The 18,642-nt window shown below is 42.4% G+C and overlaps 1 protein-coding gene and 1 long non-coding RNA gene across 4 annotated transcripts; both read right to left on the minus strand.

Annotated features, from left to right (window-relative positions):
• Positions 1-1,679: 1,679 nt before the first annotated feature.
• Positions 1,680-5,224, minus strand: LOC116244540 (uncharacterized). 3 transcript variants are annotated; one of them, XR_004170215.2, is made up of 5 exons: positions 5,167-5,221; positions 4,664-4,714; positions 4,153-4,373; positions 2,633-2,824; positions 1,680-1,843 (listed from the first exon to the last, which is right to left on the minus strand). It is a non-coding gene; the product is annotated as an uncharacterized LOC116244540 (long non-coding RNA). The 3 variants fall into 3 exon arrangements; XR_004170214.2 differs by lacking the exon at positions 4,664-4,714 and having other exon boundaries at positions 2,633-2,749; positions 5,167-5,224; XR_004170213.2 differs by lacking the exon at positions 4,664-4,714 and having other exon boundaries at positions 5,167-5,224.
• A 4,790-nt stretch (positions 5,225-10,014) lies between these two features.
• Positions 10,015-14,209, minus strand: MC3R (melanocortin 3 receptor). The gene has a single exon (XM_031616284.2). The coding sequence runs from the start codon at positions 12,284-12,286 to the stop codon at positions 11,309-11,311; it is 978 nt and encodes a 325-aa protein (XP_031472144.2). The 5' UTR covers positions 12,287-14,209; the 3' UTR covers positions 10,015-11,308.
• Between the last annotated feature and the right edge of the window lie 4,433 nt (positions 14,210-18,642).

Here is an 18,642-nt window from a genome sequence, read left to right on the forward strand (position 1 = left end):
TGCCTTGGAAAGAAGTAATTATTCAACCAAACTATACACACTTCTGTTATTATGTCAACATACCCATTTCCTGCTGAGTATTAAACTGCATTATTCCTGGACTGTGCACCAGAAATATGACTAATAACAAGCTCTGATACAGAAGATAGCAAATGAAGGCAAAGTAATAGTAATTTTTCATTTGAATTGCAGCCAAATTGGCTGTTTCACAGTACACGTCTATGGCAATTATATGTTGTTTTGCTTCCTAATGCTGATTTGCTTCCAGACTTTATCAGCATGAATGACAGGGAAACACTAGCACAGTGGTTTTGTCTCCCAGCTCTCCTGGCCAGGTGGAGAAGGCAGTCTGCCTGATCAGACCTGCTTGAACACAGCCCTTCTGCAAGGTGATGCTTTTGCTGAGTGCCTCTGGCCCTGCTTGTGCTGCTTGTGGCATTGCTGTGCTGTGCTGTGGTGGCTGCACGTGGCTGAGCTTTGGGAAACCATGCAAGCCAAAAGATGTAGTGTATACTGAAAGCTGTCGTCCTTGCCAGGCTTACACAAGCAGCACTGGGAGCTCAAACTGCAGGTTTGTGCTCTGCTGTGAAGCTGTGCCAAGCTGCTTGAAAGGCCTTTCACTCTTTTTGCTATTACAAAATAAGACTTTGAGCTCATCAGAACTGCTGACCTGCTGGGTTAGGTTTGCAATCAAACAGCCCAGGGATGCTCAGCAGGGCCACTTTGGTGTTGCTCGTGGTCAACTTACTCAATGATTTCAGGACTCATTGTTCCCAGCAACCTGAAGAAATTTTGCCCCTGCATGCCTTTAAATACACAGAGGAACTCAAGTGGAAAAAAATCAAAGGAGGAATTGCTTCGGTATTCTGATCTCTCTGCTAGAACAGTTGTATTTTGTAGCTCCACAAAATAAGATGATAAAATTTGAATCAGTGGTTGGATTAACAGAGGCTCCTGAAAAGAACAGCTGAAATTTGAGCTTCACAGAAAAGCCAGGCAGTGTTAATCTAAGTACACTGTAGTTTGCCTGGTTCCACCTTGTCATAAAATGACCATTGTAAATCCATGGATCTCATTCATTTTTCATGTTTTGATTCAAACTAGACAGATGTCAGGCAGAAGAACAGAGGATGTTTGAATTCTTGCTAAAGTAACACAAACAAATTCCACTTTCATACATGCAAAGAACAAACCTGACTGCTTTCCTATGAATTGTTATGGAGTGGTTCAAACTACGTCTTCATAAGGAAGACAAATGTATGGCCCTGTACACCCGTGTGTGTGAATACACACATGTATGTAAACTCATGATGGCAGGAAAGTTCCTACCAAAGTATTTCCTTTTTTCTTACAGCTGATTTCAGCTGCTGAAACACTGGGAATGTCCACCTAATGCAGGTCTGGCTTCATCAGGACTGAGAGAAAGAGGCTGTGGGTTCACATTTCTGAAAATGACCTTACTGCAATATTACCCTAATCATATAACAGTGCTAAACAATATTTTTCAGAAAAACGACCTGTTTTGTAATGACAGAGACTCACGAAGATAAGACTTGCTCAAATTCCATCCCCCTGCTGAAGAAATGACTTTTTATTTTTAAACACATGCTCGCTAATTATGCAGATGGATTAATGGTCCAATAGACACTGCTGTATAAATGAGGAAGCTGCATTCGTAGTTCTGTCAGTTCCATCTCCTCCTTTATTCAGAAATCTGATAGCTCACTGTTCTTTGAAGTGGTGGTTTTGATCATGAGAAGATTCCACTGGCTGTTGACAGAGCTCTCTCAATGTACCCATCTCTTCAGGAAGAGAAATGCAGTAACCTTTGGAGACACGAGCCCTTACCAGATTCCAGAAAGACAAAACAGTGAGTGGGATATTAGTGAAGTAATTTTCTAAATAGCAATATTTGTGTAGATGCCTTGGGAACTGTTTGCCTTTCCTGATGAGCAATTATATGGCAAATTGGGAGTAATTGTCACATTAGAAGTAAAGTATTACTTCACTGTATTGGAATAATTTTTAATTAAGGAGAACTACCACAGGGACTGTATTTAAGAAAACAAACCACACAGCTGTCACACAGCTACCCTAGGAAATGCTTTTCCCTGAGTGTCTCTGGGCTGTTTGAATTTGGAAAATACAACTCCTGAGCAAAATATCCTCCCTGCCAGCTCTGCTACTTTCACTATTTCACATTAATTCAGATTTTTGCCCTTCCCATCTTTCCCTGAGCCTTACAGAGCTTTCAAAGATGGAAACCTAAGGCCGATATGTTTTAGTGCTTAAGTGAGAAATTCTGTTTGTTTAGGAGCAGACAGCAGGGAAGTACTCAAAGGATTCTTCTTCCCATGGTACCAATTAAGAGTTCTTCTGGTCTGCAAGCCAAAAAGAAGGAAAAGAAAGCCTCATCCTCTGGACTGCATTCCTAAAGCAAACCAAAAATGTTGAGTAAAACTGATTGCCTCCTCACAGATTGTTCTTCAGATAATTGATCTGGCTTTGAACATCTCTCCCACATTGGGACTTTCAGTACTTTCACTACTCTTCAGCTCCACGAGCTGCACTGAGATCAAACATGGTATTTAAAATCCTTCATGTCTGAGATAATTAGTTTCTTTTTGATTACCTTTTCATTAAGAGAGAGTGCATCGTTTTCCACTGTACGCTCATTGTCATGCAGGATTTGTATGGCGGCTATTTCTCTCCAAGTAACGTTGTTCTTTGGTCTCTGTTACCTTAAGGACTGAAGTTTTACAGTTATGTCGGGCTTCACTTTCATGCAATCCAACGTGTTCTGACTCACACGAAGTAAGGATACCTAAACAGAGAGGCCAAAGCCACAGAGCAGACCTTGCAGATATGCTTTGGGGGGGTTTTTCCCCTTCCTGCCACACTGAGCCAGCTGGGAGCCCTGTCCTGCACAACGCAATGCAGTGCTTTCTCCTTGGCACAGGCAGATGTGCTTTCCCTTCTCTCCAAATACCACAGCCTCTGCAAGCACACGAGCCTTCCAGCTGCATCCAGGACACTTGTTTTGTCACCCAGCAAAGAAGGCCTAATGCAAAAAAGGTCTTTACAATGTGAAGTCCTGGTGCACAATAATCAGAAGTAGTAGAAACGTACCTGAAACTGTTTAAATGAGTATTATATGAGAGAAGAAAGCAATGAATTGAAACTCTGAGAACTTGTTTTTCCACTGGGTGAATTCATTTTTAATGACAATATTTAGCAACGGATGCGTGCACTGATTCCATGCATGGATTTCCATTTCACAAGAGTTTATAAGTATGCTGCCCATAGAAATTTAGGAAAAGAAAAATAAAAAGAAAAAAACAGGATAAATGGTTACTTTTCTCTTGAGAGCATGTTCTCACCTTATGGAAATTACCTTCAGTATCATTCCATTTCTCCTGATTTTGGACTTAAAATTTAGATTTTCATAGCTATTGACTTTGTAATGGAATTTATGACATACCTGGTTTATAACTTCCAGGTATATTTTTTCAAATAACAAAAGAATGAATGCATTTTGGATAATAACAGTGTGATAGAATTATTAAATCAAATGCCAGGTCATCTGTAATAAAGCTAAATTATACAAATCAGTTACAGAAACAGTGTTTATGTTGTTATTACTCCCACAAGTCAACCACTTGTATTTGCTCTCGGTTTCAACAGCTTGCTTAGCAGAAAGAAAAGGGTCCATGCTTTCTCATAGAAAGGAATTTATCATAAGAGAGCGACTGTTCCTTAGTAAAAAGCTTTTTACCATAGAAATATGCCTCTGCCACTTTGTGCACAAACATAATCATGCTTCCAAAGGTAATGTTTTCAGTGCATGTTCTCATTCTCTTTTGTTCCTTTCAGTCCAATTTTGATCAGTGAGAACTTCTTAGGATCATGATACTCAATTTGGTGTCTTACTAATTGTATTTACCTAAGTTGTTTTTAAATGTTTGTATGGACATTTCAAAGCTTCTTCCAAACCTACCCAGATTTCCCTCTTTGCCTCCCCCCTCTCCAAACATACACAATTTAAGTGGCTCATCACCATAAATTAAATCATGTCTTGATTTACTTTCCCTATGACCTCTCAGAAAATCAAGATGATTAATATTCTGCAGAGCTTGTAAGCATTAGACTTACATTAACTGTATGCAAATGCCTTTCATTACTGGAATTGTTATTGCAGATTTCTCAAATGAGGGTTGTGAAGGTGGTTAACGGTGCTATGATAGCTTTTGTGGAGCACATGATGACAGTCACTGATTACACATCCATGGCTCAGAAGGAAATAAAAAGCTGCGTAGTCATGAAGTGGGAAAACAAAGAAGCTTCCCCCTCCTCATCCACACTGCTCTGCAAACCTGGAAATGTAGTAACAGGTCTATATTATTTTACATTCTGAGCATCTCTGACATCTGTATGTCAGAGAAGCAACTCATTGTTATATGATAAGCCTTCTGGATTGAAAACACGACATATTACAAAAAAATATAATACAGTGCACTTTATCATGGCAATAGTAAGATGTTCTGTTGGATTTTTGTATGTCAGGTTCTATGAGCAAACCCATGAGACTCTTTTGTAGGAGAAGTGTATGGCATGCTTCGTGTTTGTCTTGCTTCCTAAAATATACGTATCTTTATTTTCTCACCAGAAGGTTTGAATTCTCAAGTCTCCTTAAGCTGATTTTGTACAGGGAAATCTAAAAAAAAAGATAGCAAATCTTTCTTTACTGCTCATAAACCACTCAAGAGCTTCAAATAATGAGTCCTTGATTTAGAGCTCATCTTCAGGCACGTGTCTGTGTGATTTTAAGATGACTGAAGTCACCTAGTTCATAGCTATGAGATAACTGCCTGCAGAGGAGAGGTAAGCAATAAAAGGCTCTGAGGAATGCTTTGCTACTCTGCCCAAAGAATGTGTTCTGCAACAACATGAAAGACAAGGGTGTTGAGAAGAGCTGCTCTGCTCTTACAAGCTGAAGACAGGAGTAGCACTGGTGCTTTGTGAAATAAAGCAGTTAACAATGATTCAAAGTCTGCACCAATTAACTGCAGATGCTTGGATTTCACAGATAATAGCTCTCGTCTGCTTATAGGCACGAAAGATATCCATTCTCAAATCTTCCCACGAAAATGGGAACTGCTCACTCACCTTAGGACAGCTGTGTGCTGGCAGTGCTGGAGCTCTGGGATCTGCACTCTTTGGGCAGTTCTGGAACCAGATTTCTGTGATCTCAGAGGTGATGGCACAACTAGAAGAGGCAGAGCTGCCTCTGCTTGACCCTTTCCATCCCATATTTATTTCAGGGAAAAAAAAAAAAAAACACACACACAAAACCCCACAGAAAAACCCACAAACAACTTCAGAATTTTTTTCACTATTGAATATCTAATTTGGAAAGGTCAAGGACAGAATCGCATGCAGATTCACTTTACTTAATTGGGGTAGAGATCAAAATCAAGTTATTTCCAAAAACTCTGCCCTGTTTGGTTTTTTTTGGTTCCAAAACACAGAACAGTGTAACCACTCACCTCAACAAAACCAGCAATTAGACGAAAGCATTCCAGTGCTGGATTCTAGCAGGCCCTGCCAGCTCTCTCTGTAGTCAAAGAGGAGAGCAGCTCCTGGCGTGTCTGTAATGCAAGTCACTGATGAAACAGTGTTCTTCTAACTTGAATTTTCTAGGAAGCGTGCAGAAGTCTTCAGTGACTGTGGAAGACACTAAAATAACCGCCTTGCTTGTGTCATTAGCTTTTGGAAACAGCCACCACCATGCAGTAAGATATTACAAAAGGAGCAGAGGAGTTAATTGCAGCCACAGCTAACGTAGCCCTGGATGGGAGCACGCGCTGCAGCAGGAGAAGCACTCTGCTAACGCTTTTATTCTGAATCACTTGGATGCTTTTCTCAGCACGCACTCCGGCTGCTTTGAGCTATGTGTGCTGACACTCATGCAAAACTCAGGTAAAACATGAACCCCTAAGAAAATGAGTGCTAATAGACCCTCATTGCCCTTCCTCATCACAGGAAACAACCATTCAGAACAGTGCTCCCAGCTGCACCTTTTCACTGCTTTGATTACCTGCTCACTCACACATGTAAGGGCCCCTTCGGGTATGTTGTTTCAGCAGTGCAGTTTTTGAAGGCAGAGAGAAGCTGAAACTACTGCTCAACTGCTTGTGCAAGTTGGGACTGTGATGAGTGAGTTAGCCTGGATGGGAAAGTGTAACAGCAGGTGCACGAGGCTGAGGGTCTGCAATGGTTTGGCCTTGCCTGCAGCTCTTGGTGCCTTTGAGAAGCTGCAGGTCTAAAGAAATGTTTGTTCCTTATGATATATGTGGATTTGCCCACATCTAATTCAAGTTAATATCTGAATGCAGCCCCGAGTCCATTATGCTTGGCTTCTGGCTTTATGATTCACTTGCAGCTTACCCCCAGAGTGCATCCTCACAATTGTGGTAATTACATCAGTAATGGGTTGAAAGTATCATGCTGCTTATTATACCCATTACAGTGAAAGAGAACTGTTCAATACATTTTACTTTTCCTAGAATATTTATTTTTGACATTGACTCAACAGAAGAGTATAGAACAAACTAGAAATAGCAGCAGTTAATGCTTGAAGATGAATACTGACTATTTATGATTTATACAGACAGTTGAAATAGAAGAACCGTGGAAGGCTCTTTGGAATAAATTTCACTTTACAAATGCCTTCTTTATTCATAATCACAAGAGAAATACTTTCAAACAGATTCTATTTGTTTTTCATAAACAGAGAAAGGAAATACGCATTCCACATAGTTTGTTTTAAATTTTGTAGTTAAAAAACCCTCAGAAATTCAGAACTGTTTACAGCAGACAGTTAGCTGTGGCACAACGAACAACATATCAAAACAACAGATGATATTAAGTAAACTTTGATCACCAGCAATGCTGAGTCAGGGCCTGAAGCAGTGATGGAGCACCTGGTGGGAAGGCAGGGCCAACCCAGGAGAGCACAGGTGTAAGCAGTGCATCTGAGTGATGGAAGGGCTGGAGCCAGGATCCACCCGTTCCAGCCCTCATTTAGGGGTTGGCAGTGAAGGCATAGGGTTCTTACTAGAGATCCTTATGGACCTGTATTCTTCTGTAGGTAAGCGGCTTTTTTTTCTTTTATTTCTGTGGCTGTTACATTTGAGCAAATCTGCCCTTGCTGCAACCTAGGACTTTGCTGTTCTGCTGTCATTGCTGTGCTTTTCTTGGCATTATATTGCAGAGTATGGAGGTGTGCTCTCTTCTGGTGCAAGCAAAGTCATGTGATTGAGTAAACAATGAGTAGATCTACTTTTGTCATCAGTGTTTTCAGGATGCTGTGAATATTATAGGAATCTGCTTTAATCCTTCAAAGTCCTTGTCACGAGTCATCTTGATTTTTTCTCTCTCTCTCTCTATATATATATATTTGGATTTACATTCTGCCCTGTTGACCAATACAGTGTTGCACAAAACACCAATTTTGTTGGGTTCCATTCTGTTATAGCTTCTGTTTAAGAGACACTTCTAACCTGCTTGTGAGATACAAACCTTCACATGTTATGGCAGTTCAGGTCTACTTTACATATCGCTGCATCAGTGTGTGTGATGGAAATGTACTTTTTGCTCAAATCTGAGCTGCTGCCAACAGAAAGGTCCTGTGCTGGCACCTTGACTCTGAACTGGGTGTTTCCTGTGAGAGTGATGGATAAGCACAGTTTTTACTTAGGATTTAAACTGCAAATAAATGTATAGTGGCTGTGAAGTTGCAGTGGGTGGTTATGAAAATGAGATTTGTAGTGAGTTTTCCCATGCTTGTTGTTTTTTTTTTTTTCTGGGGAAAAAAAATTAAGCCAGTAGGAAGAATTTTTAAAAAATTGTTTTCTAAGAAGAATTAAAACATCAGAACTGTGTTACTGACTTTGGAGAAAATCCAGTGCAACTTATTTTCATCCATCCTTTGAAGTCTAGCTTGAGTTGTGACCCCATTCCCTTCCAGCCCAGCCAATAACCACAGTGACACATGCAGCTGTGATGCTGTGTAGCTCTCTGGGTAGTGAGTTTACCCTGTGCAAAAAGGGCTTCACTTGTAGCTCTGGCCTAGAGAATCTGCTCTATCTTCCTTGAGCTATGCCTCTGGTCATTTAATGTTTTTTATAAATTTTTAAAAACAGGGCTGTCAGACAAGATATTTGTACCAATGGACCAGCAGTGATCTTGGCTTACTGCAGAATTCTGTGCCTGGGCTTTGTTATTTATCCACCAGGACAAATACTTTCAATTCTAAAATATTTAGACAGTTATTGATGGAAAAAGTGCAAGCACTGTGCTAATACTATATCAAAGAGGTGAGGCTGGCTATAATTTGCAGGACATGCTGTGCAGAGTTGACTTAGTGAATTACTGGTGCTCCCGAGAATTCAGATGTTTGTCTGAATACACGAGGGGTTTTTTTACAAATCTTTGAGCAAACTGATTTCTGTGCACAGAGATGGAATCAATAAGTCCATACTGACAGCATCTTTAAATGAAGAGGATGTTACCTCTGCCATTTCTTGCCCTCCTGAAGGGGGATTGGCAGACACCTTGTGAACCCCAAATCCACCTCTGTGGGGGAGAGCTGCACCTTTTGGTGCCCGGTGCTGGAAGCAGTGGGAAAGGTGCTGGAGGGGTTTGCTGTCTCCCCTTTCTCTATGGCTGCTATGCACAATGAGGTGGTTTTTTCTTCCCAGTGTTAAACTCTATTTCTAGTTCTTGTAAACCAGACCACACAGACTGTGGTGTGACGTGGAGTGGTGCTCCAGGAAAAGCAAACACGATTCTGAGTGATGTTTTCAGATTGCTTTATTCAACAGATCTTTTTTTAATTTCTTTTTGTTTAAATGTGCAGCACAGTATGAATTGTAGTCTCATCTAGAATTGTGTTTAAAATGAAAAACAAGACATAATGTACAATAAGAGCTAAATACACAATAACCTGAGGCAGGGAATCGTGGCAAACCATGCTCTGTAGAATTAAGGTACATAACACTGACACCAGGTAGGGATTTTTACAAGTAGGTACAGTTTTGCACAGCAAGATAAGGTCTGTTATGAGATATCCTACACTGATTTCAGTTCATCTTAATGTACCACATCTGCTGTTGCAAAAACCAGAGCTGACAAAACAGATTTTACTGCTGCCCAACTGTGATTTATGAGATGCAGATATGGGCTGAGAGCACTCAGCTTGAGCTTACTGCTGGGTATTGGGATTTTTTCTGGTCACCACCTGAACCATGGCAGAAATGCCATCTATGCCTGTTCTGCTATGTGCCCAAAGGACCTTGGTGTGGGTTTTTAAACAAATTCTTTTATTTTAAGTGTATTCATGAAGTTAGGTGAATGGTGGAACAGTGGGAATGTGGGGGGAGGTGGAAGGCTGGGGAATGGGTTTATGGGAGGAGATGAGAACTTGATAAGGGAACTTCAGGTGTGATGAGAGTGCAAGGGAAATGATGAACATGAGGTTGGTATGGCTGATGAGCAGAATGGGGTTGGAGCACAGAGAGATGGTTCTTGACTCTGTGAATGTGATACACTCCACCGGATTAGGAAGCTAGCATGCCTTCTATGTATGTTGTAGGATGCTGAGAATAAAACACATTCGCACAAACATTCCAGGCCAGTGTTTGGAGCCAGTGAGACAAGTGTTTCCTGCAGACACAGGGAGAGCTGTGTTCCAGAGCCAGCAGTAAAATCCCATCAGCTGGGAGCTGAGCCAGGCCATGATGTGTGAATGCAGAAGTGGAGGCAGGAGGGACTGGGAGGCTCTGGTCTACAGGACTGATAATGAGAGCCCCAGGAATAATAACATAGCAATTGCATTGAAAGGAAGAAATGAGAGAGAGACTTAAATCAAATGAGAGCTTTTAGCTGCTCGAAAGCAAAAGACTTTGTTTTCCTGAGGGTTTCAGGCGACTGCCTTTACTAGAAGCAAGATATCAGAAGGCTGCTAAGCAGACTTTATCATGGCTTAGAGTTTTATTTAGTGTGGCACTGTGATGACAGCAATGCAGCCTGTACATTGTAATACACACAACTCACGTCTGCCTTTGCTTGGTTATGAGATGCTACTCGAGGGCTTTTCATGTGGTTTGTTCCTATGAGAAGCAGAGGAAAAGACTGAACTGCTGTAGCTGAAGTCGTGTGCTTTATATGCCACCAACTTGCACATAAAAATGACTGCAAAGAAAACATTGTTTTCTTGATGTCAGTGCAGGAGTGTTCATCCACTGCTGTCAGGTTAAAGCTCTCTAAGTAAAACCAGACTGACCCAGGACATACAATAATCAGTGCACAGAGCCACATCTGCCTGTTAGCAGGTACCTCACTCAGCCAAATGGCTGTTTCTGAAGAGTCTGTGTAGATTTAATGCAGCTTTGTGTTAAATGATTTGGCATCTTAGCTATTCATTATATTCAGCTCTGTCTTCAGATCCTCAGTCTTCGAAATTCTCAAGGGATGAATCTCACTGGATAATAATTATCAAAATGAGACATCTGATGTATCAACATACCAAATACATTAATTGGTGCAATCCACTTTTTCAAAAACTTCTGAGGATATAGTACTGTTATCCCACAGAAAGGAAAGTAATTGTGGCATCTTCACTTCTACCCATCAGCTGTGTAAATCACACAGTTGTTCATTCTCACCGAGCTGACTTTACAGGAGGAATAGTTCAGTGCTGGGGATGGTTTGCTTTCATCATTTTAAGACTCTTCTTGATTTGCTTTATAGCAAGCAGCACAAATGTCAGTCTGTTCCTTTATTAAAAGGTGGAGGCATGGGAGCAAAGCTGTCACTATCAGTGTTTTGATTTGATTGTGGGTGAGTAGCTTTCCAAAGAAGTTCCTAAGGGAATCTTTTAGGAAACACTGACTTCTCTGATAGAGGCACAGAGATAAAGCAACAGGTGCAGATGGAGGAGAGAGACAGAATATTATTACATGTGATGTTCACTTTCAGGATTCTTTTTTTCCTCATTTTACATTTTTTCATCTATTTTGCAAGCTGCTTTGGACTTTGCTTTGTTATGGCTATTTAAATAGCTTCAAATAATTTAGTTGAATCCTTTCATTTTGAAAAGCGTAAATCAAGGCATTAAATAGGAGCTTTTTTCCTGTGCCCTTTCTTCAAGCAGCGCTTTTACAATGAAGCTGCTATGTATCTACGTCCATGTACACATTCATACACCTACTGTATGCTTCCTCTGCTCCCACACACAGCCAGGAGCTCACAGCATGCACTGTCCCACGCTCACACCATAGCAGCAACATACTATTTCTTTGAAAGTCTTTCTCATCTCCAGGCTGCGGAAGGCATAAATGAGCGGGTCGATTACCGAGTTGCACATTATCAAAACCAGATAAGTATTGAAGTGTGAAGTGTAGCAGACACAGTATGGATTCACGGGGCAAGAAATGATGAGAATGAGGTGAAGGAAGAAAGGCGCCCAGCAAACAATGAAGACACCCAGCAGTATGGTGATGGTGACGGCGCCCTTCATGCAGGTCTGCTGGGAGGGCACCCCGTCCACAGGGAGGGCTGCGATCCGCTTCACGTGCAGGCGTGCGAACAGGAACATGTGAAAGTAAAGGGAGGCCATGAGGAAGAGCATGGTAAAGAACATGGTGATGAGACAGACAATGACAGTTTTGCTTTCTGAGTAGGCAATGAATATGATGCCACAGATGATGCAGGCGATCCAGATGAGCACGATTAGGGTTAAAGCTTTCTTCACAGTCATGATGCTGTGGTAACGGAGAGCATAGAAAATAGTGATGTACCTGTCAATGGCTATAACCAAGAGGTTGCAAATTGACGCTACCAAAGAAATGCATATCATTGAATCAAAAACATTGTCCATGTGCTGAATGAAGTGGTCGTCGATGATCAAATAGCCGCTGCTCAGGATTGCGATCATGATGGTCTCCAAGGCGTTTGACGTGCTCACTAACATATCTGCCACAGCCAAGCTACAGAGGAAGAAGTACATGGGAGAATGTAGGTTTCCATTCTTCAGCACTGCGAGAATGACGAGGATGTTTTCCAGCAGGCTGATGATCCCTAAAGCCAAGAAGACCTCAGCTTTTATGAAGACTTGCTCGCAAAATCCATCACTGCTTCTGTTGCTGAGAACTGAGTCATTGACATCTTCGGTGACGTTAAGCAGCATGGGCTGAAATGAAAAGGCAAAGTGTGTGCTGTTCATGGTCAGCCAGGTTTGCAGGAGATAACAGAACTGGCAGAGCAAAGGTTAAAAGAAGAAGAAAAGAAAAAGGGGGGGAAGAAGGGAAAAGAAAAAAGCAAATGGAAAAATAATTCCTTCCGAGTTGTTGCAATGCACACAGAGTGGAACCAAGCAGGAGTTCTTGTCAGCCACTTCTGCAAGTGGAAACTTAAAAAGAAGAATCTTCATTTACAGTGAGTCTCGTGTCAGTCCCAGGCTCCTGCTCTGCCTTGGAAGGAAGTGAGCTTAAAATCGGGCATCAAGCTGCTTTTTCCGAAGAAAGAAGCCAGCAGCAGCACGATGCCGGCTCCGCGGCTGCAGCCGAAAGCCCCCTCTGTGCAGCCGGCCGGTCTGCTGCAGCTCGAGACTTCGATGTCAAGAAAGGTAAAGCAACGAGAAACCGACAAAACACCCCCAGGGCTTTATACACGTGTGAGAGGAAAACCAACTCCTACTCGGTCCTCCGCGCGGAGCTGCGGCCACTGCCGAGCGGGCGGCTCGCTGAGTGACAGCGCGGCGCAGCCCGCATAGCGCCCCCTGCTGGCAGCCGCCGCCGTGCGCGTTCCGTTCGTCCCGGGGGAGGCGGAGGTGCCTCCTGATGGTTTGGGTTTATTTTCGGTCCTGAATTTGCTCATAAATGAAGCAAATTGCAGCTCTGCGTCTCTAGCTCTTGCTAGTTGATCCTGTGCGGCTTTTTTCTCCTCTCTGCCCTCAGCTTGAGAAGCATGTTGTGTTGTATAGGTAGCAAAGGGTTATTCCAGGAGGGTCGGAGCCCCAGCTGCTCACTGAGCAAGTTATCTGGGAGTTAATTTGTAGCTGAATTCACTTCTCAAACAATCTCTGGCAGTCCTATCTTCAAGGACAGGGTTCTTCAAGTTCAATTGCCTCTTTTTTTTTCCTCCTCTATTAACCTATTGTTCAGTGAGAATGGGAGATGAGAATGGAAATTTAATGTTGGTCTGGTTTCCCTGGAAGTGTCCAATGACCTGAAGTATTCCTGCCTCTGACTTCATTGCACTTGAGCTTTGCTGTCATCCCCTGAATAACTGTGAAGTCCCTTTTTTAACTCAGAGTACATGGCTATGTGGGATTGCTCTGATACCAGGCCCTTTTAAACAAAGATTCTTCTAGTAACACTCATGGGCAGTTCAGCTGAGCACAGAGCTGTGGGATGGATAGGTCTGGGCCAGCGCAGTGCTGGGGCTGCCCCCAGTGTTCCAGCTCTTTGCACCCTTGGGCTCCTGCTCTGGAAGAGCTCCCTAGATAGGTAATTCTACAGGACAAAGAAATTCTGTTTCCATGTGTCAGAGTCTCTCCCTAAATTCACAGAAGTATGTTTCAAAGAAGCTAATTCAAAACAACAAAATCTCTCCCGTAATCCCATGGCAGGGGAAAAATATTCCCTCTGTAGATTACAGCAGTTACAGATTTATGCCTACAGCAGCTGCTTTTATTCTGTGTGGTGAACCTCAGTTGTTTCTGCCCAACTCTCTTGAATGATGGATTAGGCTGAAGACAGCAGTTTCGAGATACAGTGCTACTGCAGCGAAGCAGGATGGGACATTACTAAGGACAGAGCTTGAAATGAATTATGTCTTGTGCAGTGGCAGTTGGAGGCTGTGTGTTCTGAGCTGAGGGCAGGATGGGAGGCACAGCTTCCATTTTTGATGAAAAGCACCACTGCTGGGACAGAGTCCTCCTGGGCTTGGCTCTGGGTCACCTGCTGGTGTAGGGATGCTAATGTTATAGGCACCCACAAGTAGTCAATTCCCAGATATGTTTTGTGATTTGAACTCGAGTCCTGTCTTCCCCATCTGGTTGGACACAGCAATGGACTGCACTACTTGTGTTAGATATTCGAAATTAAATAAAGTTGTTTAACTTCAGTTAAAATGCAAAACCAGATTTGAGTCATGATTAATATAAAGCATGTATGAATCATCATATATGATCATCATTGTTTTGAACATCATGGTTTGATCCATAAATAGCCATTAGCTGGAGAAATGACTCAAGGACAGAAAAAAACAGCGGAGCTTGCAGCTGAATCTTTCTTCCAGGGGAACCTTGCAGATGTTTTTGACAGGGACGTCTTTCTTCTAGAAAGACCTACTGCTTTGTTTTGTTTAATTACAAAGCAAGCACACAAAGAAACCAGCAGAACAGAACTTTTGCTTAAAAGGAGTTCAGTTACATGCAGGAGGGAGAATACATAAATTGTAAAAGGAGGCAGAAGAGTAAAGGATGCCCAACCAGATCCAGTCCTGGGAGTCCAAGCACAAGGGCTGAGGTGTGCTGGGAGTATCCAGATTGACTGAACAGGGTCTCTAAGGCATGCCTCTCTTCTTTGCTTCATAGTGCTTCAGCCTTGGCCAAACATTAATTTTCAGTTTTTGCTCTGTAAATATCAACTCTGGAATGCCCCATCACACTGTTTTAAAGGGCTGCTACAGATTTCCCTATCTTTCAGCTGAACCTGACAATAAGAAGTCATTAAATACATTTCATCATGATTTTGTGAATGCCATCTGTCAGCAGGAATCAAGCTGCCATTTGCACTGAGGTGCAATTTAAAGCAGAAATTGAATGTTATATATCAAAATGGATTAATGGCACTATTAGCTTTGCCATTAAACACTAAAAAGCGTTGGCTTGAGCATCGTGGATCTGACTGCAGGCTCAAACCAACTCCAAGGTCTTTGCAAAGGTTGGCAGAAGCTGTTTGCACAACACAGAGACTCCTTAGGCTTCACTCCAAGTAGATAGGAGGGGACTGTTGTGCTCAGCTGTCCAATTCCACTGCTCTTGAAGGGAGATGATTACTGATCATGTCCATTGCTGTGTAAAATGGACAGGCTGCTCTCATATTCACAGTAATATTTTCTGGAGATGCTGCTACAGGAGAGTGTTTGCATCTTTTTGGAGTGGACTTGCTCAGTTTCCATTCAGCCCTGGCTGCCAGCCTTTGTGCTTAGTGAGGAGAAGGGAGTCTGGTAGTGATTGCAGTGAAGTGGCTTTCAAATGAGTATTTTATAATTTCAGTCAGTTAGCAAGTTTATTTAACCAGACTCAACTTTTGGACATTATAGGCAATTTTCCTTCTCATCCAGGTACAAAAGGAGACAAAGCAGACCTGATTGCAAAACACTTGGCAGCACCTGCAGGTGCTTTGTCATGTTCAATGGACTTTAAGTGCTTCAGACTGATAATACTGAGCATCGGTTTTGTCCTCTCATGTACAGGTTGAAAGACAAGCAGATGTGATTGAGCCAGCTGCATTCAGCTTCACTGGTGCCAAGAATCCCCGGAGTATTTCCGTTGTCTCTCTGCAAAACATTGCAGCCTTTGTGTTCATAAACCTCCTTGTCCTGCTGTGCTGGGGCTGAGCAGTGTGTACGTTTGTCTGTCCAGCTAATGCAGCTGGCTGCTCTCCTTCCAGGCCCTGCAGGTGACCATAAGACTTTGGATACAGACAGGGTTCAATGAGGATTTTATGGAGATGTCAGGTGCTGTGGGCAGATGGAGCAGGAGGGCCTTCATTTGTTGCTGTGCTTGGAGTCCTGCATTGCTTCCATCCAGATTAAATGCACGTATAAGGACAGGGGAAAAAAAATAGATCAGGAAATCATATATATATTTTTTCTGCTACTACTAGTCGTTGTGCCCCAGGAGTGCACTGCATGCTGGACCTGTTCTCAGCTGCTCCCAGCCTGCTGAAGTACCAGCTGTGGGCTGCTTAAAATCATGTCTACGTGTGCAGCTGCCTATCTGAAAACTACAAAAGAAACATCCTTGACAGACAAAAAAGAAAGAGGAAAAAGAAAATGCGGGGGAAAGCAGTCACAATAAAAAATTGTGTATGTGGTTTTTCAATAAGTTCTCATTTCAGAGTATGGGACTTTCCTGAAATCAGTGGGGGACTACCATAGGTAGTTTCCTCTTTCTGGCTCTGGATGAGGCTGTTTTTCTCACCAAGAACATATCCCTTAATTTGAACTACCAATTAAACCTAACTTTTGCCTTGTTGATTTGGTCCAAGTCGTTCCTATTCTGTTCGTTTGGTGTTCAGCAGATGTGACCTCAATACCATCCTATGGCTGCAGAAAGAAACTCATCTTCAATGTTTTTATCTGCATTGCTCTTTGTAAATAATTTCTAGAACAGAGTGGCACAACCTTTACTTAGTACTTATGATTTAGCTGTAACTAGGACTAGTAAAAGCTTATGAGCCCATTTGTGAAACCAACACCACGGGTACAATCGTGCTGGTGCCCTTCACCCCTCAAAACCAAAATGAGATCTAAATGAGAGGGTTAGAACATTTCCCTTCTCTGGGTTCTGAGATCTGCAGTATAAGCTGTATATCACTGTGTGAGCAGGGTCCACGCATGCAGAATATACTTGCATGCATAGAGGGAGGTGTAGGCTTTAATGAATGTTTGGCTATTGCAACCTCCCTAGCTAAAGCCTGCAGCAGGACTGTGTGCACAGCCATGGTCAGCTGCATGTGCTGCTTCAGCCCTTGTCCCTCCTGTGCTGCAGCCATTCCCACCATTCTGCACACAGCCAGTACAGACTATAATGTCTTACGTCTCTGGTCAATTAAATCCATCTTTAGGGCTTTTTGTTTTAAACTACGTTGCTAGTCCACTTTTCTTACCATCCTGAGCTTAGGGAAGTGTCTGGTGCCATCTTGCGTCGCAGAGGAGTAACATACAGCTGTCTACTAGAAGTTTCTTAATTTGGAATCCAAAGTGTTTTTAACTTGCTTTGCTTTAGGGTTTGTCGCTGGCAGCTGCCCCAGCATCAACAAGACAAGGCAAAAGGTGACCCTGGGATGTGATGCAAAGTAACTGCGGGCAGTTTAAAAATGCATTACAGTGTGTGTGGGGGGGGGTGTAGGGTCAGTAAGGTCAGACAAGGAGGTGTGGGCAGCCTTTGTTCCTGTGACCTCAGGTGAAGATCTGTTTTTTTGGAAATATATGGGTTCTTTTTTTCCTTTTCCTCCTTCCTTTTTCTTTTCTTGATGGTGATGGTGGGCTGCTATCAAAGGCAAAACTATGATGAATGTGAAGAGAACATTTGCTCTTACAAAATAAGACAGAAAATCCCACAGAAACCCAAGAAGGCCCAGCTGTCACCTCTTCACTTTAATGGACTGGCACATCACATGTCTCCCAGTTCCTGGGTTTCTGCCACCACGGATGCAAAGAACAAGAAGAAGAGTACAGAAAAGTTGTGGAGCTTGTTGTGCTTGTAATTAACTTCTCCAAAAGCACCTGTTTCTTGGGCTTGGTTTCCAGGTCACAGCTACGAAGTGAACAGGACAAAGCCTTTTTTTTTTTTTTTTTTCTTCTGTACAGAAATAAGTTGTTTCAACTTCCAGCTTAAGGAATGTACGCAGACCCAGGAGAAACGAGGCAGTTCAGCATTGTGGGCTTGGCTTGGGTTTGATGGGGGGATAACACTGCAGCGACACTTGTGTGAGGGCTGTGTGCTGAGCATCGCTAGATGTCACTCTCGAGTTGAATTTAGCTTTGCGGTCTCGTATGCTTGTCAGTTTTCATTTAAAATGATCAATCTTCCATTCATCTCCCCACCTCCTTTATTTTCTTGCATGTAACGCCCAGGGGATCTCTTGGTTCAGGGGAGCATCATCTGCTGTGCATAAATATTTTTCTTGCCTTAAAGCAGGATCACAATTGGGTCCAATAGAAATGTCTAAAACTTGTCATGCCATCAATTTCTGTGCTGAGGAAAGAGGAAAGGCCAAAAAAAAGCTTAAAAAATGGTTTCCTTCTGAAATGGTGGGTAGTTTTCCAGTTTCATTCAGTGCTTTCTGGCACAGTCACTCCATCCATCACATCAAATGAAGAGGAGAAACGCAATTCCACAGAAAAAAAAGAAAGAACCACTTAAAAAAGATAGTTTTAGGCTGCTTTGCTCATCCCTGTTGGTTCAAAGCCCTTTTCTGCACTGTATTCCTCCTTACTGGAGCCTGGTTTGTTTAAGTAAAGGATGTTCCCATGTGTTTGCTGCAAAACACGATCCTGGCATGTTTGAATCAATTAACTTAGAAGAAAGTAAGTTACTCCAGATCCTTTATTAAAGAAAGGTGTAATTAATGACTTCAGATTAATTAAAAATGTTTGCTCTGAAAGTAGCACTGGGCTCTGATCTGGTATTTTGTACCCTCACAGAAAGTGCTGTTCAGCAGAGAGCAGAGGGAACAAGACTGCCTGGTATCTCTGCAGAACCTTCACAAAAGAAACCTTCACAAAATGACAATTTTCCTATTCTAAAGTGTTCTATGCTGCCATAATCCCATTCTATAAAAC

This window comes from Phasianus colchicus, chromosome 17, assembly GCF_987193195.1.
Source record: "Phasianus colchicus chromosome 17, bPhaCol1.hap1.1, whole genome shotgun sequence".
Taxonomy (NCBI): Eukaryota; Metazoa; Chordata; class Aves; order Galliformes; family Phasianidae; genus Phasianus; species Phasianus colchicus.

Bases quoted from the DNA above. Each gene is read 5' to 3' on its own strand.
- MC3R (XM_031616284.2), bottom strand. From the start codon at position 12,286: ATGAACAGCACACACTTTGCCTTTTCATTTCAGCCCATGCTGCTTAAC.